At 38.3% G+C, this 25,238-nt stretch overlaps 1 protein-coding gene across 3 annotated transcripts in view; it reads right to left on the bottom strand.

Moving 5' to 3' along the window:
* LOC133556177 (protein FAM83G-like) overlaps window positions 1–25,238 on the bottom strand; it is a 48,305-nt gene that overhangs the window by 6,222 nt on the left and 16,845 nt on the right. The window contains exons 2-5 of one of the 3 annotated variants that reach the window (XR_009807466.1): window positions 17,098–17,265; window positions 7,466–7,590; window positions 4,534–7,099; window positions 2,902–2,996 (exon numbers count right to left, since the gene is read on the bottom strand). Coding sequence is in view for 1 of the 3 variants with exons in the window: in XM_061905849.1 (XP_061761833.1) it covers window positions 4,534–7,099; window positions 7,466–7,590; window positions 17,098–17,265 (2,859 nt within the window). In the remaining 2 variants the exon portion in view is untranslated. Of the gene's footprint in view, window positions 1–2,901; window positions 7,100–7,465; window positions 7,591–17,097; window positions 17,266–25,238 lie in introns of all 3 variants that reach the window. The other 2 variants (XR_009807465.1, XM_061905849.1) reach the window with 2 other exon arrangements.

Here is a 25,238-nt window from a genome sequence, read left to right as displayed (position 1 = left end):
GTTTTTGCTCGTCTTAAAAAACTCAACAGTATTTAACGATACTCCTGTAAATGTTGAATGGAGAAGACAGTAGCAAGACAATCGCTTCGTTCTGAGACGATAAAGTTTAGTCCCTCCTCTATCACCAAAGTATAGCTGACCCAGGAGGAAAAAGTGTTTGTGCTCCAATCCAAATGACTATCGGCCTTAACCACTCGATTGGAAGGACATTTTGATTTGAACGTGTGTGATCGGGTCAGAATTTTTTCCAAATGCCGTGTTTACATAAAGCGATTTTATTCCAGTTAGGCTATTAATCCGATTAATTGTGTCCATATACAAATAGCTGGTGTTAAAATGCGACAAAATACTAACGTGATGAAAAGAAAAACACAACCGAACAAGCCGAACAAAGTGACAAGCAGTCTCGCAATAAATTACATATTTCATCTCCACATTCATATGGGTAGATATGAGCTATACACCTTTGAAAACAAGGACTGGTATTTACATGAAAAGTACTTTGTTGTTTTTCAATTGTTTTGTCCTTTTTACATATGAAATATTTGATTTATAGACAAAAGATAACCAAAATTGGCATTCTTTTCATACATACATACATACATACATACACAGACACACACACACACACACACACACACATATATATATATATATATATATGTATGTATGTAAAAATCACGAGACTACTTCATCTCTACAGAACTGTTTCACAAGGGGTTCCCTCAATCATCAGATTTATATATATATATATATATATATATATATATATATATATATATATATATATATATATATATATATATATATATATAGTTGTGTGTGTATATATATATATATATATATATATATATATATAGTTGTGTATATATATGTAGATATATGTGTATGTATATGATTCTAAGAAATAATTATATCTAATGATTTATGGGTGAAATTAAAACACGTTAACATAGTGCAAAGGTTTGTTTATTGCAGCAATTAGATTTACAAGGTGAAACTAACAATTGACATAAGCCAATGATATTTCAAGCCTTCTTTTGATATATTTAAATGATACATTTTATGAAAACCTCAAATAGAATTTCTCGGAAAATTTGGGGTTTTCAAAAACTGTAAACCATGATCATTATAATTGTAACAAATTAAGGCTTGATATATCTTACTTTGCATGTAATGAGTTTACGTCACGTATTAGTTTCACATTTGACATTGAATTTCTGACATAAATAACATTTTGGGCGATACTTCCATGTTTAGAGTTTCAACTGTATATTACCTATATTTGGATGTATATTCCTGTCCATAACGCACAGCACTACCGCACAGATTTAAATCTTAGTTTGGTTTAATTTGTCATGCCTTTATGTGTGCGCATATTTGTCGCACATGCCCACCCACAGGAGAGCTCTTCGCATGCGAATGGAATAAAAATGAGTGAAGTGGCCGTTGTGCAGAGTTTAAACAGGTGACTGAGACCATACATCTCTCCAAACACTGCTCTTGCGCCGTTTGTTGTTTGAACTAGCAACGAGTTGTAAACCCCGTGAGAGCCACCTGGTCTCACTCGCTAGCATTAGCTTATAGCTAGTGATCAACATATCTTCATTTTCCAACCATTGGAATGGAGAAAGTGCTTCAGAGAAGAAGCTGATGATATACATTCTTATTTGGCGAGGCAGTTCAAGTGTAGCACTGCCAATCTGCATCATACTGAAGCAAGAGCTACCTTTTCTGCCATTCAAGGGGGTTAAAATAACATCTAAACGGCAGGCATTTCAGTATGAAAATATGGAGACGCTGCTGATGGTGTGTTTGACGGAGAATCAGCTGGAAGGAGATACCGTAGAAGTCCACTGTCCTAAGAAATATTCCCTCTAGTGTTTCACGTGTCTGCACAAACGCACAAACTCCCTGAGCATTCAGTGGACCACATGTGAGCAATATGTCACCACACAAGCATCACAACTTTCCCAAAGCGGACATAAGTTAAATGTTTTATTATAGAAATATATATTATTTATCTAAAATAAAATATTTGGACCACTAACAATAAATCTTGTTTTTAATGAGCTCTATGTTGAATGTCTGGGTGGGGGATGCACTATGTAAGAATTTGAGACATGGACCCCTTTCAGAGATCACATTTAGTTGACATTAATACATTCACATTCTGCACAATGAGATGTTTGCTATAGCACAAGCATGGGATACAGTGTACAACCCTTTGTCCGTAAAATACATTATTATATTTTTATTAGCATTTGTGTAATCTAGTAACTGCATTTCATGATTAATATCCATGAATAAACATTCTTAATATATGAAACTAAAGTAAGCAAACATCTGATTGTGGAGTTTGTGTGTACATGTAGTGCCTGTTTGTTTTGCCAAAATAAGAGTAAGCATGCAGCATTTAAAGGCCTACTGAAACCCACTACTACCGACCACGCAGTCGGATAGTTTATACATCAATGATGAAATATTAACATTGTAACACATGCCAATATGGCCTTTTTAGTTTACTAAATTACAATTTTAAATTTTTCGCGAGTTTCTTGTTGAAAACGTCGCGGAATGATGACGCGTACGCGTGACCTCACTGACTGTCAGGAAATATTAGCAGGTGCACCACTCGCGGCTAAAAGTCGTCTGCTTTAACCGCATAATTACACAGTATTTTGGACATCTGTGTTGCTGAATCTTTTGCAATTTGTTCATTTAATAAAGGAGACTACAAAAAACTGCTGTTGGTGGAAAGCAATGGATTGCAGCTGCCTTTAGCACCGAGACACAGCCGATGTTTCTTTGTTTGGTGTGAAGCGGAGCGGTGAAGCGAACATGTTTTTTCTATGTCAACCAGCATGTTTTTGGATGGGGAAATTGTGATATATATCTTACCGAAGAAATCATTGGATTATTCGTCATCCTGCAGCTGTGAGCTTGGCTCCTCGGCTTCTCTCTGAGACACTTCGTGTTCACCACAGCAATCCGACCTGGAGGTATGTCTTTACGATCTTTTACAATCTTTAAAATTTCACTAAAACACTATTAAAACAATAAGCAGATAAGAGATCTTCCAGAATTATCCTAATAAATGTGTCTAATTACATCTGAAACGCTGAATTTGCCGCCGCCCAGAGCCTTCGCTTTTTTTTTTTTCTTTTTTTCCCCTTCTAGTCCTTCACTATTAATATCCTAATTCACGAATCTTTCATCCTCGCTCAAACTAATGGGGAAATTGTCTCTTTCTCGGTCCGAATTGCTCTTACTGCTGGTGGCTCCCATTAAAAACAATGTGAATATGTGTGGAGCCCTGTAACTCGTGATGTCACACGCACATACTTCCGGTAAAGGCAGAGCTTTTCTATTAGCGACCGAAAATTGCGAACTTTATCGTCGATGTTCTCTACTAAATCCTTTCAGCAAAAATATGGCAATATCGCGAAATGATCAAGTATGACACATAGAATGGACCTGCTATTCCCGTTTAAATAAGAAAATCTCATTTCAGTAGGCCTTTAACTCTTTTAACTGGTTTTGCTGCTATAAGCTAACCTAGAAAACAGCAACGCGCACACATAACACGCTGTTGAGGACATTGATTGGCTGCATGTGAACCGCATTATTGTGTCCACCTGGCAGTTATAGTTAATATGTGTTGTTGGAGTTGTCCGACGATTTTTGTGGCCGTAAACGCATCACTGGCTGAGCCAAGTGTGCGTATTTTGGCGCAAATGAAAAAGAGCGGCTTCTGTCAATACAACACTTAGTTTGTTTTGGTGCAATTATGGCAGAAGGTGACCATTTTTACTAAATAGTAGCATTGTTGCTGATCTTTGTTTTAGTCTGGTTACAGCCATCCATCAATCAGTTTTATTTAATAAAATGATTGTTGATGCGACGTCAGACGTCATTGTTTGATCTGTTGTGACCACTTGTTGTCACCTGCAACTCACAACGTAGCAGTGAATAAATCATGTGTTTATTTTGTTCAGTGTTTAGGTTGGATTTTGGATTAGAATTTTGCGCGCTACCTAGATTTTTCATGCGCGGAGGACACGGGAGCAGTACATAATTGTGCAGGCGCGCACCTTAGAGGGAACATTGCTCCTAAGTATAAATGACCAGCATTCAGAGCAGCATTTACCGTGCCAGCTCTCCGCACCATGACGGAGCAGTCGGGGCACACTGAGGGTGAACTGCTGCTGTAGCTACGGAGGCAAATATCCACCAACCAACGTGAAACCAACTTCACCGTGTCGCTCTCCAAGGTAAATGCTGTACTGTTATTACATTAATTCATAAAACCACTGTGGCCGTTTTTTGTTTTCTTTAATTTATTGTCTAAAAGTTACTTGTTCTTTTTAAAAGGCATGTTACATTGTGCTGTTTTTTGTTTTTTATTGGGGGTGGGGTAGATTAAAAATGATTTCAATGAACAACCTTGATCTGAGATGCAAGTGTTTTGAAGTACAGTATCAATGTATATGTCTTAATAATTTACAGTGCTGTAGGACGGCTTGTTCGTACCTTCTGACCATCAACCTGTCTGGCTAAGCCATCTCTGTTCTGCACATTGCTGGGTCCTGCCTTCTCAGTTTTGACTTCTGAGGTCTTGTTCTTGTGCACTGGTGTCCCTGTTGTTGACAAATGTAACGCCCGCTTCCTTATAGGAGTTTGAGCTTGGGTCTCCTTTTCTTTTTCAGTGGTCTTCGGTGAACTAGTTGTCTTTGACTCCTCACCATTCCTTCTATCCTTCCCTTTGGAATCTCGTTCAGACCTAAATTTCCTTCCCTTTTCATCCAGTTTTTGGATAACACTGTCTTTATTTCTCATTTCCTCCTTGTCCAATTTGTTCACTTTCTTATCAAGGGCCTGAGTTTCATTTTTCGGTATATGCTTGTCTTTGGTACCAAATAAAGCAACCACAGGGCTATAGTCAATGAAAAATAAACTGGGGTTGTCTGAACTAGGAGGATTTGCTTGGGGTTTATTGGTATGAGTGTCTGTTGTACCGGGGATTTGCTGTAATGCTTTTTCAAACACCCTTTCATGGTTTGGAGAGGTGCTACATTCCTGATACTCTTCAGAAGTCGTAGACAGATTGGAGTCATCCTTCGATGAGAGATACCCATCACTCATATCTGACGTTGAGGTTTGAAGGTCTGGAGTCCTAGCGGGTGAGTCCGGTGTTGACCACGATTCTCTCTCTGATGATCGGACATCTGGCAAATGTAAGTTTGGGGATTTTTCGACTGCATGACAGAGTTCTTTTTTCTGCGCAGTATCATGGGAGGCTTCTCTGGCGTTCTTTTTTGAATTTGTTGAATTATCACGAAGTTTTGTGGCTTTGACATCTTTGCTGGATGTGTCAAGTGTCTGTGCCTGAATCCTCTCCCACATACTCAGCGAAGGCTTTTCTGAATATGATATTTTTTGAGGTTTGTTCTCTCTTACTTGGTACGTTTTTTTGTCAGCATTTTTTTCATTTTCAATGTTTGCTGACTTTGAACGAGTGATCGGTTGTGCTGTTGCTCTGGTCTTCGTCTCTACTGTGGCTGCCTGATCTGCTTGTGGCTTTGTACTTCCGCCGTCTACAGAGTTCAGCTCATCAGAAGTACTGTCTTTAGTTGGTGCAAAAGTGGCCTCTGATTGGCTTTGTTTTGTGTTCGCAGAGACACATGGGGTTCCTCCTACTGCTTCTTTGTCCTTTTTGTTTCTGTCATATTTCTGCACACCAGTTTCTTTATTACTGTTTTTTAGCATTACAGGTATCAGTTGCCTGTTTTCTCCAGTGGACTTGGGGCCGGCTGCTTTCGTTCTAGTCAGGCTGTCAGGCATATTAGACGTACCTGTGTTTGACGTTACCGGGCCGTCGCTGGTGTCGCCAGCTTTGGTAACTGAATGGGCAGTGTGAGGTGTCGGGGTTGCAGGAGTTGAGCTTGAGGATAAGGATAAGTGGTGTTGGACGGTTTCAAAGCGGGAGGTAAGAGCAGAGCGTGTCGAGGAGGTGTTTTTTGCGGACAAAGAGGCATCAGAAGCCACACTGTTAGTTGTAGAAGCGGGATTATTGACAGCTAAAGATGTGACACTTTCAGAAGTGCGATCTTGCTGGGTATGAAGAGTTTGCATGAGTGGCATTGCTGTGTTAGTTTGCGTGTGTTTGGTTCCTGAGTTTAAATCAACAGAGCTTTTCAATTGAGGGGCTTCTGTCTTATTTGATTCTATCGCACATGCCCTGTATTCGGTATTAGAACTGTCAGTTTTTGTTTGTTTAGTGCGTTCTACGTTGCTAAATTGAGAGGCTGTGTGTTTCGTGGGTTGACCGTCATCTTGTCTGGTTAATGCAGATGATAGTACTTGAAGTTTCTCAGCTTTGGTACTGGTGGGATCCCTGAATTGTACTGTGTCATATCCAGGCTGTTCAGCTTTAATTATGTTTTGTGATGATGCAGGATTTGTCTTCTCCTCAGTTTTTAAAGATGCCTCGCTTTGCTTTGCAACCGCAGGCAGGATTTCACTGGACTTGCTGAAAGGACTGCTGAACCGGATCGCTTGACTGGTTTCAAACCTCTCAGAGCGTTGCAGATGCACTTGAGTCGGTTTGCTTGTATCCATGATGTTTATAAACCCAATTACATCTTTTGGTGGGTCCGGCTCTGGCCAGGTAGGAAGGTAGTTAATCAAGTAAGCCTTCTCTAAATTAATAAGTCCCGGATGGATGAACTCCTCTACTTCTCCAGGTTCTTGACTCCCCCTTCCTTGTCGCCTCTTCTTGGTATCTGGGACATCCGGTGTCTCTGACTCTTTGGGGCTGTTTTGGATGGCAGAGGGGGAGGGACTTGCATTTTCCCCAAACAGTAAGGCATACTTGGGGTTGAACAATTTTCTTGCAATAGTCGCGGAAGGAAGGGTTACAGTGACTGGCTGTGGGAGAGGGTCAGGCGCCGGCTCAGGGTTTGTGGTGACCTGCCGAAGATCTACAAATTTGGAGCTCATATAAAGGTTGAGAAAAAGATGATCAAAGGCCTCCACTGCTTGTCCCGTAATCACGGTGACAAGATTTGTGTCCAGTCGTGAAGACATCCAGGTGAAACTATAGATCATTTAGAAAACACAAACATTTATATTATAAAAGAGCTGACAATAACATTTAAGACTGTCTAGACAGTTAAGTGCTGACAATTTGATTTACAGGTTTCAAAATTGCCAGATATCATGTACCTGTCAAGATATAAAGTATTACCCCACATATTGAAGTCTTTGCAATGGTCTAACATGATGTCACAATCGAGCTACTTAAAAAAAGAAAATAACAGGAGAATTGTATTTATACAAAACAGGATACATTCACAGCCTCTCTGTCAAATATGTAGATTATGCAAAATTACATTTAGACACGCATTATTTGTCTCACAGTCACACAAACACACACAGATACACACACATCAAGTATGCTGACCTGAATGACCCCGACACAGCTTTGTCTCCATCGATGAACATGAACCTGTGGCCAAGTCGACCTTTGACTTTGGTGCATGACCGAGTGTTGAACTCTGACCCCTCTGTGCATCGTACCCGAAGGTGCTATAACACACACACACACACTCAGATTTTTGGTCATAATGCTTTATGTTAAGAAAATGAGAGAGTCATCAAAGGTTTGACATTCTTCGTACAAATAAAAACCCACAAAAATCACCAAATCACGACTACTTGGCTGTCAAACCGCTAAGTATATGCTAGTATAGTGTTTCTTAGCCATAAGGCCACGAGAGGGCAACTAAAAATATCTGTATCTCAGCTGTGGTCTTCAGCGGTATTTAAATGTAATACACTTTCACACGTGTGGCAGTAATTGAATAGTCAGTTGACTGAGGAGAAGTCAATCAGAAGAAGTGTGGAGCGAATGCCATGGAAAAATGTTTACAGGAAATCATTTTGACTAAAGTTAAGATTTTTACTCTTTATGTAACAGTTTCATCAGGTTTTCTTAGTCACGTCTTTGATTAGTATGCTATGTAATCAGCCTGACAAAAACCCTGTTGTTTTTTGTGCTGGTTTATGTGTAAAAAGTGATTACCACATGGGTTCATATCATTTGACAAAGTTTAGACCTTTAAAACTGTAAGAGAAAATTACCTACTCAATGTTCATATATGAGTGTATTAGAAAAGTTGGGCCCCAAATCAAAAAGGGTAAAAACTTCTGTACTAGTACATACCAAATAGGCATGGGAATCTTACAACAACCCAAGATTTAATTACAAGTCATAGGGTGTATGTCGATTATTCTGATAGTCAAATAGTCAATGATTAGTCGACGCATTGGATAATAAAGTGTACACATATTTAATGGCAATAATTTTTCCACCGACTTCTAAATGTGTTTTTACGAAGATGACTAATTCTTTCATAAATATGTATTTATGCTGGGCTACTCATTCAGCTCTTAAAACAATTACAATGATTATTAAAATGTCCATTTAAAAGAAAGGAAAGGCAAATTGCTAAAAGAAAATGAACCTTGTTTATGTATTTAAAAAAACAGTTAAAATAGCAGCAATGAAAACAAACGAGAAGACACAAAATCTAACTTCCTCAAAAAGAAAAGCAATTTGAGATGTTTAAAAAGCTGCACACTGCTATGTTGACTATTGATTAACTCTTGGCAGTTTTAGCACTCTATTAGATAGATAGTACTTTATTGATTCCCTCAGGAAAATTATTAAACTCAATATGTAGATTTTTCTATTTGATTAGTGCCTTTTTTACTGCATTGCAAATTGACGCTGCTTTAAAACGTACCTGAATTGATGTAGACAGTTTAGCCGGCTGACTTTGGTTTAAGTTATTTTTCACACATCTTCGTCCCACTCTTGTTAGCTAGCTAGCAAGGTAGACGCTAACAATCTTACCTCCAAATGTCCGACATCATGTCTCCGCTTTAAATGCTGGCATATCACAGATGCACTGCCATAAAAACAAGGTCCGCTTTGCAAAATGAGCAAGGTATTCATGTTTAGAACAAGAATAAAAGGAAATATCTTCACTCTTTACGTTATCACTGGCGATGTTTTTGCGAGTGACCCACTTCCGTCCGTAAAAACATGAGTGATGACATCACGACTGTTGTCGACAAATATAATTGTCGGCGACAAACTCAACGATGTCGTCTCATCGTTGCAGCCCTAACGTGGTGGCGATTCGATTCGGAATTATTTCGTGATTCGACACGATACTTGATTCTTATTGATCCCTGCAATATATTATTTGGTTTAAAAAATATGGTAACAACTTTTAGGTTACAATCGCTCATTTTGGGCGATGACGCTTAGACAGCCTTTTTTTAATTGATTCTTGAAAATTATAAATCTTGAAATACCAGAAAAAAATATATTGGGATTCTAATCTCTAAAACTAAGTATAAACAAATGCGAAGGTCCTGGGTTCAATCCCGGGCTCGGGATCTTTCTGTGTGGAGTTTGCGTGTTCTCCCCGTGACTGCGCGGGTTCCCTCCGGGTACTCCGGCTTCCTCCCAACTCCAAAGAAATGCACCTGGGGGTAGAATGATTGGCAACACTAAATTGGCCCTAGTGTGTGAATGTGAGTGTGAATGTTGTCCGTCTATCGGTGTTGGCCCTGTGATGAGGTAGCGACTTGTCCTGGGTGTATCCCGCCTTCCGCCCGATTGTAGCTGAGATAGGCTCCAGAGCCCCCCGCAACCCCGAAGGGAATAAGCAACAGAAAACGGATGGATGGATGGATGGATGGAAGTTAGCAGACTTTAACACAAGCTGTTCATCATTCTCTTTTAATAGCTGGAAATAAACCACCTCTGTTTATACATAAGCGGACATAAATAATCAAATTCTACTGTTTTTGTTTATTTCCAGCTGGTTAAATAGCCACTGCTACTGTGAATTTACCTACGTCAGTGTTCGTTTTGTTTTACTGATTTACTAATGGGGAGAAATCGATTTGAAGCATTTGACTGCTGTATTGCACATTAAGCAACAGGTCGACGTTTGGCTCAACTCTTTTCAAACTTCCACATTCCATAATGAATTGCTTGTTCACTCCTGTTGATCTGGAATGATTGTAGAATTTGTGTGGGCCTGATCACTGTGGAAGCAGTCTCTGAGGTGATGTGTCTTGAAAACAAATCCATTGCATTTAAGACGTTTCATAGCTCAAGCTTGGGCTTGTTATCTCTGTCTGATTCACTGGGTCATGTGTTGGAACTTCTCTTTATGTTCACAGGTTTCTCTTCCCCTTTGTGCATCCCTTTGACTGATTAGTTACGATCAGCAAAAGTCATTTTCGAAGTCTTTGGCCGTTCAAGGAAGAATGTGGTGCAAAATAAAGCCACTTTACGAGCTCTGGTCACAGTGTCGCTGCAATTGAAAACTGACTCACCTAATGAGCTGTTGAATTGGCCAATTATACACAAATGCATTTGTATAAACATATTCCCAAGCTTCAGAAAGAGCTGCTCTACAACGTTTTTCCACTTCCAGCTCATTATAAATGCTCTCATCAGGCTGTTACACCTCCCTTTGCCTCGTTTCATCGGCTATGCCGACATGACAAGATGGATTGATTAGCACTATTGCTATTTCTGGTCATAATTGGCACTTACTTATGAAGTAATTCCCTGTGCTCCATAAAACTCACTGCGATGCCATGTAGAGATGCAAGAGTGAAACGCCTGTCGGACAGAGACTTTGATTGATACTAACAACGTCTCTGTTTTACTAAGAATCTAGGCAGCACATGGGGTTCAGCCTTCAACCTGCACAGATTGCGGACTCAACCAGGAATACAGTGAAACACCTTAAATTAGCCACATTATGCAACACCAACATTTCTTACCTATTGCTACCTGTTTTTGTGTATTTGGGAAAATCCCCGAAAATGTGAAATCAAACTATGGAGGCATGGTAGAGATTTTTATTTAAAAAATCCTCCAAACAAGCAAATTGGAATTTGCCCAATTTGGTGACTGTTTCCCGAGTGTGACATCAGCGGATATCTCCATATAAAGTACAAATTTAGTCTGACACTTTAGTCAATAAGCTCCTTCATTTCTTCTATCCTTTTGTTGTGGGGCAGACTGGCTCGTACATGCACATGCATCCTCCGCTGTTTCCATTTCTAATACAAAGCAGCGTATAATTCCAATTTATAACTGTCAGTAGATTTCATATGGAAGCACTAAAAACTACAACATGGCACATAAATAAGACCGACCACAAAACGAGGCATCCTGAAGAGACGGTCAGACAGTTACTACAAGATGATCCGTAAAACATAATCTATGCAACATGTAGACCAAAGAACCACCATTACAAATCACATGACCCCGTCAAGTCAAACACCACTGGGCTCTTACAGTTAACCTTCCGGAGAAAAATAACATTTTTGAAATCATTGTTATATAACAATTAGGGATGTTCTGATCAGGGTTTATTTTGCTGCCGATTCTGATACCATTATTCTGTGAGTCAGATCGGCTAATACTGGTATTCATACCAATCCCATGTATTGCTTGACAATTTTTCAACGCATTTGTAGTGAGTGCTATTGACAGTGTAGCAATATCAACACACTATTTAAACTAGTTCCTTATTATCTTTTGTTGCATACAATTATTTGATCAGAACAAAGTCAACAGTACACAATAACTCAACAAAAAAATAATTGTAGAAAATAACATATTGTTTACTAACTATGATAATACACCAACAGCTGTTATATAATCATATCTGTGACTCCTGTTAATCTATTTGTTAATTTCTTGTTAATAGCTGTTTGATTTTGGCTTTAAACCTCGTACTGCAGTGATAATGTTATTTGATAATTATACTTAAGAGTCAGATTATGATTTTTGACTACATAGTGAACTATATTTGGAGATACCCGTTATCACAATTGGAAAAAAAACATTGGGTAAATTCTAAACCATTCGTTTGGAAGAATATGAAGGAATTTGACAAGATTATTTTATAAATATCTCTGCGATGCCTCCATGGTTTGATTACATTTTCGGGACTTATGCAGATTTCAAAGACGCGAAAACAGGCACAAAAAGTTGGTTTTGCATAATAGGTCCCATTTAAGATCCAAGAAAAACACAGTTTAGTGGATTATAAGTAGTTTGGGGGAGTGGCGCCACACTTTGTATTGGGACACAGTTTAGTTGCTAGCCGCTTGTCAGCCGGGGGACTAAAATTAAATACTGTCGGCCACAGGCAACACGTAAATCACACAGTTTTTCTCGAGAATTGACTGATTGATCGGCACATTACTAGAATCAACAATAATTCAAAGAACTTTGAAAAACGTTGACAACAGACTGCATCAAAATTAAAGGTTTTGTGTTAATTGTGTGGACTGTATTAATCTTGCTCACGCTGTTGCTAGTGTAAAATGTTGTAAACAAAACTTAATGCTACAAAAAGCTGGAAATTGTGAGAAGCCTAAGAGTTGGTTAAGGCAGAAGCCACAAAAGCGAATCAGTCAGAAAAACGACAAACTTGCCAACAAGCTTAGAGCGCCTCGCTCACTAGTCATGTGTTGGTTTACAGAGTGCAGTACAGGGTGCCGCATGAGACTGTGGCCTTTTCTGTCGTTTTGCTGACAATCCAGAAGCAGATGGCTCTGAGGGTCTGTCAGGCTGCCTTTGTGCTCGCCTTTCGTTCCCCCAGCACACCAAATGGTAGAAGAAAATGTGTGTGTGTTTGTGTTTTTTTCAAGCAACAGCCCTGTGCCCTAATTTTGGTACTACCAAGGCTACGAAATAGTCCAATTTACAGTAAACATTCCCAGCAAATACTTGTGTTCCTAAATATAATAAAATGCAAATAAATAACTTGTCCTTTTTAAGGGTTTTATGTATATTGTTATTTTACTGAATATTACACACACATAGATTACAAATAGTTTCACTCCATAAATGTATTTTCACTTCAGTAAAAATCTATTTGGGGCCTTGGCAGCGAGTTGATGATACATAGTTTCTCAATCAAACAATTAACATCAGTTTTGCTACGCCTTAGTCTCACATGTCCCAACTTGAAGACAATTCTGCTAATTCTTCTAATGAAAATCACTGTGAGTGTGTGTATTTTCTTGTTTCTGGGGCCTGTTGTCACAAACATTTAGTAGAAATTGATAGAAATATCACTTTTTTGTAAACTGACATATTACTGGGGACAACGCCCTAACTGCTTTGTCAAGCTCAAATATTTGATAGCAATAATATAGTGCAGTGATGTCCAAAGTATGGCCCGTGGGCCATTTGCAGCCCGCAGCTAATGGCACGGCCTGCGGCACATTCTAAAACTACTATTAACGAAAAAAAGTGGAATATAAGAGCAAACAGGGAAAATGTAACCAGAAAAAGTTGAAATGTTGACACTATAGTAACACAAAGCTGCCACGCAGGCTGTTGTTTCTTTAAAACTGCCATTGCTCAAAAAATAATAATGAAATAAAATCAATATTGTTATGACTTATTATTGCCCTACCAATCATCAAATAATCCACTTCGAACATTTTTTGGAGAAAATATTGAAATCTTTGTGCATTTGATATATTAAAAAAAACAAGTTTACTTTGACAAAATTAACATAAAACAAACAAAAAGAAAAAAATTATTAAAACTTAATCGACAGCTAAATCTGGAGTTGATCTAGAGACTTAAGTGTTGAAAGTAAAAAAATGTATGACCTATTTTCAACACGTTTATGATTGGGATCCTTTTGGATTACCAATTAATTTTAGTGGTATTTTTTTTATTTTTTAAACTGTCATATTTTACCTTTTGGGACTTATGCGGATCCCAAATACACAAAAAATGGTACCAACAGGTAAGAACAAATTATTCTGCATAACAATTTGCTATTAAGTAGACTTTGCCAGTCTTGTCTTTTGTTCAGCCCTAAAAAGTGTTAATACTGTAAGTAACACACATCTTCGTTATCATAGCCAAATATGGAAGTGTTAAAATCGCCATGTAAAATCCCTAATGCTAATCCGTAGCATGTCTACGGCAAATCCAATGTAAAATAGCATCGAGCTAGCACACTTTGAAAAGTGGAGCATTACTGTACTTTTGAATGCTTTCTTCTTACTCTGTTGGTATATTGGCAAACAACATTTCCTAGCGGCAGTCCAGCAGAGTCCACTCTGAGTGCTTGGCTGCTTGTTTCCCAGCCAAGTGCTTGTGAGTCTGCAACCGGACATGACGTCACATGCAACAAAAGTATCAGACGATGGTGTCATTTGATTTTATGTAAATCAATGCCAGGTAGTTTGGAATAATTTCGGGCAGTACTTATAAAAGTACTACATTTGGTACCCAACCCAAGATATGATGTTGATATCATATTGTCTATGATATTACTGTGAGAATAGTGTTGTAGCACCAACTAGGGGTGGAAAGGTTCACAAAATCCACGGTTAGGATTGTATTACGGTTGTATGACATTTTTCTACCTTTTACCAGCCTAGGATACCATGTATATTACCATATATCAGTTGTGGTTCTTACAAATATCCATCCAACCATCCATTTTCAACCTCTTGTCCCTCATGGGGTCGTGGGAGGGAGTGGTGGCACCTATCCCAGAAGCCAGGGTATGCCCTGGACATCTCATGAAATAAACTTAATAAACATGGCTTCTAATGCTTTGACCTTTTGAATTAGAGAGAAAAAAAATAAGTATACTATCTCTATAACCACTTGTTATACAATCAACATAAAATACACCACAATATTAATCAGTCCTATAGTTTTTTTTTTTTTTGTTTCAATCGAAACAAAAACATTGGACACAGGGATATTATAAAGGAGTTTTAGCCCTGTCCAAGTTTTTAATTTAAAATGACGGAAGTAAGTCAAAACAAAGTGATAAGTTGTAGCTGTGCATGCCATTGAGAGATGTTTCATGAGATCAGAGTGCGTGAGTGTGTGCCTTCAAAAGGTGGCGTCTGTTGCCAAGTGACGTATGGCAGCTCTTCTTGATTGCATGTTGTGAGCGCTAGTTAATAAACTACTGAACATGCTTTAGTGGCGGTATCTCTCCTTTTCCACAAGCAAAGCTACCAGGTCTTTTTAGCACCCTGATTGAAATTCCGACGTTCATGTACACCTTAACGCTAAATTGGGGTATAGCATGCAAACACCGGACTGTATCTGCGCTGCAATGTAAATTAGTCTAAATAACCTAACATTATTAATCTGTTTTATAGGCGATGTGTCATCTAATGACAGAAAAGGGGGGGGTGGGGGGGGGGGGGGGGGGGGGGGGGAGAATTGCTGTCACTATGAATCTGAGGTAGATCCTTTGCCCTGGCCCCAGTGCCATCTGCACCCATGATCTTGGTACCACACATGCTCCAAACCATGTCAAGTGAAGTGAAGTGAAGTGAATTATTTTTATATAGCGCTTTTCTCTAGTGACTCAAAGCGCTTTACATAGTGAAACCCAATATCTAAGTTACATTTAAACCAGTGTGGGTGGCACTGGGAGCAGGTGGGTAAAGTGTCTTGCCCAAGGACAAAACGGCAGTGACTAGGATGGCGGAAGCGGGAATCGAACCTGCAACCCTCAAGTTGCTGGCACGGTCGCTCTACCAACCGAGCTATGCCGTCCCCATCCCTAGCACCAACAACAAGATTTATTGTCTTTGTGCATAACAAAACTTCATTCAGAACTAAAAAAAACATTTTTTCTAAATTTAGTATTTTGGTTAACATTAGTGTTCCATCAATATTGGAGCCTTACAATGTTGCCATTGTTTATTAAGTCTGCTGACCAGATCACAAAGCTGTGTTTTTTACCTAGTACATCTTAGGGTGATTTTCATTTATATTGCCATAGACACATAATCCTAATAAAAAGAAATGTGTTCAATAAAACGTTGGATTTTTTTTTTCGTTGGAAGAAAGCGATGGCAGAGGGGTTAGTGCGTCTGCCTCACAATACGATGTTCCTGCAGTCCTGGGTTCAAATCCAGGCTCGGGATCTTTCTGTGTGGAGTTTGCATGTTCTCCCCGTGAATGCGTGGGTTCCCTCCGGGTACTCCGGCTTCCTCCCACTTCCAAAGACATGCACCTAGGGATAGGTTGACTGGTAACACTAAATTGGCCCTAGTGTGTGAATGTGTGTGTGAATGTTGTCTATCTGTGTTGGCCCTGCGATGAGGTGGCGACTTGTCCAGGGTGTACGCTGCCTTCCGCCCGATTGTAGCTGAGATAAGCGCCAGCGCCCCCCGCGACCCCGAAAGGGAATAAGCGGTAGAAAAATGGATGGATGGATGGATGGAAGAAAGCGGAAGCTGCAAAGCAAGGCACTCGCATCTCTGATAGCCGAGCAACGCAGGAAGTGATCACCAATCAGTGGGAGTGACACGATAACAGTATCAACTATCAAGTTTAGTTGATTGGCGGTTGATTCTTTGCATGGAGTGAGAAGAGAAAGTCAAAATGAAGAAATTGTGGATAAAAGAGGAAAAGTCACCCGGACACTATGGCACTTTTTGGGAGTTTTTAAAACAGTCCGTAGTCAGACCAATGTGGTCTGTAAATGATGCAAGGCACTCGTCCCCACTAAGACCGCTAATACCACACCACCTTAGCCGTGCTCACCCTTTAGAGCACAGCTGTAACTTCCTAGCACTAGACCTGCAGAAAATAGATCTTCTCAGGTTTCTCTATTTTTACTTTGTCACACTTTGCACTATTTTCTTACACTTTACTAACCATTTCTTACATCTTCCTTTTTAGCACTTTGTGTGTTCAATGTGATTTTACTATTTTGTTTATATTTTTTATATTGTTTGAGTGTTTTCCATGCTTGTGTTGACATTCCCTTTCTGCCCTGGTATCTGAGGATAATAATCAGAGGAAGGTTGGATTTAAAATATATATGCTTCTTATTTTATTTTGCTCCTGGTTCTTATTTTTCAAAAAATAAATAAATCAATAATTATCGTTATGGACCAATACAAAACACTTATATCGTGATACAGTTTTTAGCCATATTGCCCAACCCCTCGTGCATCCTTTTTCAAAACGATACATACCTTGAGGTGTCCCGCGTGCATGTTGGCCCTTTGGCACATGGACAGGAAATGAGGTATTGTTGTGCTGTCCAACAGGATATAGATAGAAACCTTCCTCTTGTAACCAGCATCGATCAGATCTTGAAAGATGTCCACGTCGGTGAAGAGGTCCATGACCACTGCAATGACCTGTACATGCAAACACACAAGAAACTAGCTTATCATTACCTTGGGAAACACAAAACACAGACAGTGCACACCTAGCACAACACAGTGTTTACTATGCTAAAACAAACAACATTCAAGCGGTTCCACAGGTTTCGGTTCCTGTTCAAATAAGAAAGGTAAAAACATTAATGAAGGAATTTTAATCCACGTACTCACAGCTTGGTGCTTACGTTTGTATTCACTGTCAGCTTTTAAAACGCCCAAAGGGTGTTCCAGACGGGCCACTCATGTCGCTAAGGTATGAAACATAGCGTGACTGTATGTCACACGTCTCCACAATGCGCACTCATGTCACACAGGACAAGCTCCACGCTTCTTTCAGACCCCAATAAGACTCGGTGCACTGTCTTACTGAGTCACTTCAGTCCGTACTCTGACCCTAAAACCGACAAGATCAAATCTTCTGGATCTTTTCAATTGGAATGAAAGCAAGGAAAGACAGACTCTTACACGACCTCCTTGTTTGTGTATGATTTGGAAATATACGTATTTGTAACCCTTATAAGTAACGGTGATACATATTTGTTATAATTATTATTTATTGTATATTATTTTATTATTATTTATTATATATTATTTTAGAGATATAGAGGTCTAATTAGCGCGTTCCTTGTTAGGTAAAATCAAAGGTTAGATGACTATTACTATCCTTATTAGTGGCCAATTTCAGACCTCCTGCACCAGTGGTTCTCAACCTTTTTTCAGTGATGTACCCCCTGTGAACATTTTTTTAATTCAAGTACCCCCTAATCAGAGCCAAGCATTTTTGGTTGAAAAAAAGAGATAAAGAAGTAAAATATAGCACTATGTCAACGGTTTCTGATTCATTAAATTGTATAAACAGTGCAAAATATTGCTCATTTGTAGTGGTCTTTCTTGAACTATTTGGAAAAAAAGATATAAAAATAACTAAAAACTTGTTGAAATATAAACAAGTCATTCAATTATAAATAAACATTTCTACACATAGAAGTAATCATCAATTTAAAGTGCCCTCTTGGGGGATTGTAATAGAGATCCGTCTGGATTCATGAACTTAACTCTAAACATTTCTTCACACACAAAAAAAAAAATCTTTAACATCAATATTTATGGAACATGTCCACAAAAAAATCTACCCGTCAACACTGAATATTGCATTGTTGCATTTCTTTTCACAGTTCATGAACTTACATTCATATTTTGTTGAAGTATTATTCAGTAAATATATTCATAAAGGATTTTTGAATTGTTGCTATTTTTCAATACATTATATATATATATATATATATATATATATATATATATATATATATATATATATATATATATTATATATATATATATATATATATATATATATATATGTATATATATATATATATATATGTATATATATATATATATATATATATATGTATATATATATATATATATATGTATATATACATATATATATATATATATATATATGTATATATATATATATATATATGTATATATACATATATATATATATATATATATGTATATATATACAAACCCCGTTTCCATATGAGTTGGGAAATTGTGTTGGATGTAAATATAAACGGAATACAATGATTTGCAAATCCTTTTTAACCCATATTCAATTGAATGCTCTACAAAGACAACATATTTGATGTGTAAACTCATAAACTTAATTTTTTTTTGGGGCAAATAATAATTAACTTAGAATTTCATGGCTGCAACACGTGCCAAAGTAGTTGGGAAAGGGCATATTCACCACTGTGTTACATCATCTTGTCTTTTAACAACACTCAAAAAACGTTTGGGAACTGAGGAAACTAATTGTTGAAGCTTTGAAAGGAATTCTTTCCCATTCTTGTTTTATGTAGAGCTTCAGTCATTCAACAGTCCAGGGTCTCCGCTGCCGTATTTTACTCTTCATAATGCGCCACACATTTTCAATGGGAGACAGGTCTGGACTGCAGGCGGGCCAGGAAAGTACCCGCACTCTTTTTTTTACAAAGACACGCTCTTGTAACACTTTTCTTGCTGAAATAAGCAGGGGCGTCCATGATAACGTTGCTTGGATGACAACATATGCTCCAAAACCTGTATGTACCTTTCAGCATTAATGGTGCCTTCAAAGATGTGTAAGTTACCCATCCCTTGGGCACTAATACACCCCCATACCATCACAGATGCTGGCTTTTGAACTTTGCACCTATTACAATCCAAATGGTTATTTTCCTCTTTGTTCTGGAGGACACCACGTCCTCTGTTTTAAATATAATTTGAAATGCAGACTCGTCAGACCACAGAACACCTTTCCACTTTGCATCAGTCCATCTTAGATGAGCTCGGGCCTTGCCAAGCCGGCGGCGTTTCAGGATATTGTTGATAAATGGGTTTGGCTTTGCATAGTACAGTTTTAACTTGCCCTAACAGATGTAGCGACCAACTGTAGTTACTGACAGTGGTTTTATGAAGTGTTCCCGAGCCCATTTGGTGATATCCTTTACACACTGATGTCGGTTTTTGATGCAGTACCGCCTGAGGGATCAAAAGTCCGTAATATCATCGTTTGCGTGCAGTGATTTCTCCAGATTCTCTGAACTTTTTGATGATTTTACGGACTGCAGATAGTAAAATCCCTAAATTCCTTGCAATAGCTCGTTGAGAAATGTTTTTCTAAAACTATTCGTCAATTTGCTTACAAAGTGGTGACCCTAGCCCCATCCTTGTTTGTGAATTACTTAGCATTTCATGCAAGCTGCTTTTATACACAATAATGGCACCCAACTGTTCCCAACTAGCCTGCACACCTGTGGGATGTTCCATATAAGTGTTTGATGAGCATTCCTCACCTTTAGCAGTATTTATTGCCACCTTTCCCAACTTCTTTGTCACGTGTTGCTGGCATCAAATTCTAAAGTTAACGATTTTTAGCAAAAAAAAAATGTTTATCAGTTTGAACATCAAATATGTTGTCTTTGTAGCATATTCAACTGAATATGGGTTTAAAATGTTTTGTAAATCATTGTATTCCGTTTATATTTACATCTAACACAATTTCCCAACTCATATGGAATTGTTGCTTCTTTTAGAATATTTTTAAAAAATCTCACGTACCCCTTGGCATACCTTCAAGTACCCCCAGGGGTACACGTACCCCCATTTGAGAACCACTGTCCTACACTATGTGCTGTTTATTTTGCCTCATGAGAGGAGGAGCACAATAGTTCAATGATTTTCCAAAAAAAGCAATGGAATTCGCACTTTAAACTTGTACGTCGAACGTCAGAGGTGGGGGGGTAACACACTAAATTAACTCTGTTACCTTTAATTTGGTAACTTTTGGGGTTATTTGCACTCGTCAGAGTAGTCCTAAACTTTTTATTTTTACTTGAGTATTTTTGTGAAGAAGAAACACCACATTTGTTTTGCTAACGTGGGCACTGTTCACATTTGAACCGATACGGTACCAATTCCCGGTACCTGTGAATTGATACAGGTACTCAAAAGTACCAATTTTCATGAATTTTGTACGTGTGTTGATAAATGTTATTGTCTGATAATACAATTGTATTTTTTCATGTTGTTATATCACTAATTTCGCAACCATACACCTTAAAGTCATATAACTTGGAATTTCACACTTGTTAACTTTCAGTGTGCCAATGTTAGCACGCTAGCACGCTAAAATTAAAGGGAAAACCTTGTTTTGCAAGTTTTACACTTGTTTCTCTAATTCTGCAGCCATCAATCATTTAATCAAAGTTTATTTTTATAGCCCTAAATCATGAGTGTCTCAAAGGGCTGCAAAAGTCATACACCTTACAGACATAACTTGGTATGTCAAACATGCTAACTGTTAGCATGTTTAAGTTAGCTTGCTAGCATGCTAACATTAAAGTGCTAGCTGTTTTAGCTGATTTTGTAACCGTTTACCTTCAGTTATATAACTTGGTTTTTAACACTTGTTAAGTGCTAGCATGCTACCATTAGCACCCTAACAGTAAACGTGTCACATTCCAAGTTATATGACTCTAAGGTGTATGGTTGCAGAATTAGACAAAAAAGTGCAATTTTAACTGGAAAAGTAAGAAGAAATATCAAAATGCAGTATTTGTTGTTGTAGACATAGAGAGTAGCAAAAAAGCTAGCATAAAATGTTAGCATGATAATATGAAAGACACCAGCGAAAAAAAAGCTAGCATGCTAACGTTCTCATTATATTTCTGTTCCATTTGAGTCTCAACTGCAATGCAGTTGTACTTCCAAGGCATTAGATGGCAGCACTGAAAAGTAGCTTTTTCTATGAAGCTGAATGTGTTATATTGCACCCTACAAAGTGTTTGTACTGGAAGTATTGTACTTATCACACATCATCTGTTTGATTGAAACATTCATATTGGTTGTAGTTTTCATGAACAAATTTGGAGGTGATGAAATCACCATGTAAAAATTATAACACTAGTAGTAGCCTGTCCATGGCAAATCTATTGTACAATAGATTAGCATAAGGCTAGCACAGTTTGGAAGAGTGGAGCCTTACTGCCACACTTTCTTTGTTGGTGTTAAAAAATGCAACATTACTTAGAAGGACAGCAGATGTGACGTCACGTGCAACAAAGGTATTGAAATATGGCACTGTTAGATTTTACGTGAATCGATACCCGGTAGTACTGACAGTATTCGGTTAGTGCCAATAAAAGTAACAAATTCGGTACCCGACCCCAATCATCAATATGTTTACTTCCAGCCTATTGATTGCTGCTGGCAAGACATACAGTATTCCTTTGGCCCATTAGAGACACTTCTGTCTCTTGATTCCGATTCACCAATCTAAAGCAAGCACGAGTGACCTTTCGCCAATCAAACAGAGCCTGGCAGTCACATGACCGCACTCAAACCACACACTGTAAAAAGTAATATGACGTCATAACTCTTCAATGTTCACTGACAAGGTATAAAAAAAACTAAACATTTATATCCTCATGTGTGTCAGAGGAAATGTTCACATTTCAACGTACAAGAATTGCACGACCAACATGACCAAACATGTTTCGCTAAGTTGTAAAATGTGGATCTTTTGTAGTGCATACTTTAGTAGTCTCTCATTCTTTACCTTACACACACAAACAAACACACCCATTACGGTTGTAGTGCAATTACCAATAATAATAAAAAAAAATAAAAAAATCAGAAGTTAGTCACCAGTTACTTAGTACTTAAGTAGTTTTTTTCATTGACTACTTACTCTTATTCAAGTAGTTATTCAGGTAGATTATTTAGGTTATACTTACCTTTGCTGTTCACTCGGGCTGGAGATATGATCGTGATCAAATATCGTAATTAATTTCAGGTCAATTATGGTGATCAGCTGTGAGCATATTAACTGGATTAACATGACGCAAATATCCGTGACAATAGACAACCAGAGACGACTCCTTACCAGTTTCGGTCGGAGCAGCGTCTCTACTGCTAGCCCCGCCCAAAGTGTTATGTGAAAAGTTGATAAAAGTCACGACAGCGCTTCAAGAAGCCATACGCACAGCTCATTAGCATTTACGCTACAGACTAAGGGCGTTACGATATAATAATGAACCGTAGTAAAACCCATCCATCGCAGGGCCAACACAGATAGACAACATTCACACAGTAGGGCCAATTAAGTGTTGCCAATCAACCTATCCCAAGGTGCATGTCTTTGTAGGTGGGAGGAAGCCGGAGTACCAGGCGGGAACACACGCATTCATAGGGAGAACATGCAAACTCCAAACAGGAAAACCCCTATTCCAGGAATCGAACCAAGGACCTTCTGTCATCAATACTAGTATTTTCAAAATGACTGTGTTTCCGAGACATGTGAGCGGTACCTGAGGATTTTAACTATAAAGTAATTGTACAACCTTTCACTGGACAACTCACAACACGGCCTTCTGCAACATGTTCCTTCAAGAGAGCTAATAAAAAAATGAGCCTTATATGCCAGTTCCAACACACTTCAACACACAGCATGGTTCATTTTGATGTAGTTTACAGTAAAGCATATACCCCCCAATCCCACAAAAATATGAGAAAACATGTTGTTAGCCAAAAGTTAGGTAAAGGTATGCCGTACATTTGAATGTACAATTTGCAAAAATGTTTACTTAGACAGAATAACACCAAGTATTTCAGAGTATTTGCATGTTTGTGACAATGTTTCATTATTTTCACAGTAAAGTCATGGGTTTTCTACAAATTAGACCCCCAGTCATTCAGGTTATTTACTGTTTCTTGGTATGCAGCGTGTTGGATTTTCACGGTTTTACTGTTGCTATTTAACAATTGCTTGCTGTAGTTTTAACGTAATTCTTTTTACAGTGGCCAAATGGGAACTGTTTTCTGAGTTCTTTGCATGCATGGTATAGACTTTTAAATTACATTTTCAATGGTAAGAACGTGAGTAAATGGTTTAATAAAAATAGTGTGGTACATTACACGGGACAGGTGAGTGTCAAAAAGAGCTAAAATAGGTTGGTGGATGAGCGTAAATCTTAAGGTAAAATATAGTGTAATGATGCACCAAGTTGCAGGAAATGTATTCCTGAATTTCCAAATTTTCTTTTGGGACTTGCGTGGCAATTACTGCTGACAGAAATAATATTTTTTTTCCTCAATTTTCCTCTTCTTTTCTCAAAGGGTGCTTATGTACTTGAAATCCAAACATTTTTCACAGGAAAATGATACTTATATCACTGGAATCGTCTTTACAATACGTGTCTGATTATACCGGTTTCAAGTCAGATGTGTACCACTTTGGTTGGAGGCCAAAGTGGCACACATCTGACTTTTTATGAAATAGCATTTTTTTCCAGCTGAATGTCTGCTCTGCAAGTAAAATATGGTCTTTATCAGACTCCAGTGGAGACACGCACAGGGCACAGATGAAACCAAAAGTGAGCTGTTTGGCCACAATACCCAGCAATATGTTTGGAGGAGAAAAGGTGATGCCTTTAATTCCAGGAACACAACTCTACCGTCAAGCATGGTGGTGGTAGTAGGGCTGGGCGATATCGGCTTTTATTAATATCGCGATATTTTTATGCCAAATTGCGATATACGATATATATGACAATATTTTGCCTTGGCCTTGATTGATGCATATAATCACAGCAGTATGATGATTCAATGTGTCTACATTAAAACATTCTTCTTCATACTGCATTAATATATGCTAATTTTAAACTTTCATGCAGAGAGGGAAATCACAACTAAGTCAATTGACCAAAACTGTATGTATTAAATACTCTTCATTCTCTCACGGGTGACTTTTTAAATGAAATAACAAATTGTTAGTGTTGCTACCTTTTAGTAGTAACACTTCTGCTGTATACTTTGCATTGATTGGTTGATGCTTTTGTTAGTACATTGCACAGTACAGTAAATATTCCGTACAATTGACCACTAAATGGTACAAATATATACTATCAGCATAATACAGTCATCACACAGGTTAATCATCATAGTATATACATTGAAAAGCATATTGCTGTTGTCTGCTGAATATCTTCCCACTTGGAGCCAAACCACCGCCAGATGATGGACCCCCTACTCTTTATGTTGGGCATGTATTGTTCTTCCTCCATTTGTGATAAGTTTCGCACCATCTCTCTCTTGTATTGTCACAAGCTCTGCTCTGCTTGTACGACATGCCTCTGCTAATGTTAGCCATGCTGCTATCTCTCTGATCGGCAGAGGTGGGACCAAGTCATTGTTTTGCAAGTCACAAGTAAGTCTCAAGTCTTTGCCCTCAAGTCTCGAGTCAAGTCCCAAGTCAAGACAGGCAAGTCCGAGTCAAGTCCAAAGTCAATACTGGAAAGTCTCAAGTCAAGTCCCAAGTCCTGCATTTTGGGTTTCGAGTCATTTCAAGTATTTTTAACCACAGACTAATATATGTACACAGATTGTGTATGCTTTTA

The sequence above is a fragment of the Nerophis ophidion genome, linkage group LG07 (genome assembly GCF_033978795.1).
Source record: "Nerophis ophidion isolate RoL-2023_Sa linkage group LG07, RoL_Noph_v1.0, whole genome shotgun sequence".
NCBI lineage: Eukaryota > Metazoa > Chordata > Actinopteri > Syngnathiformes > Syngnathidae > Nerophis > Nerophis ophidion.
Note: the sequence above shows the minus strand (reverse complement) of the source record. Positions and strands in the feature narration are given on the sequence as shown.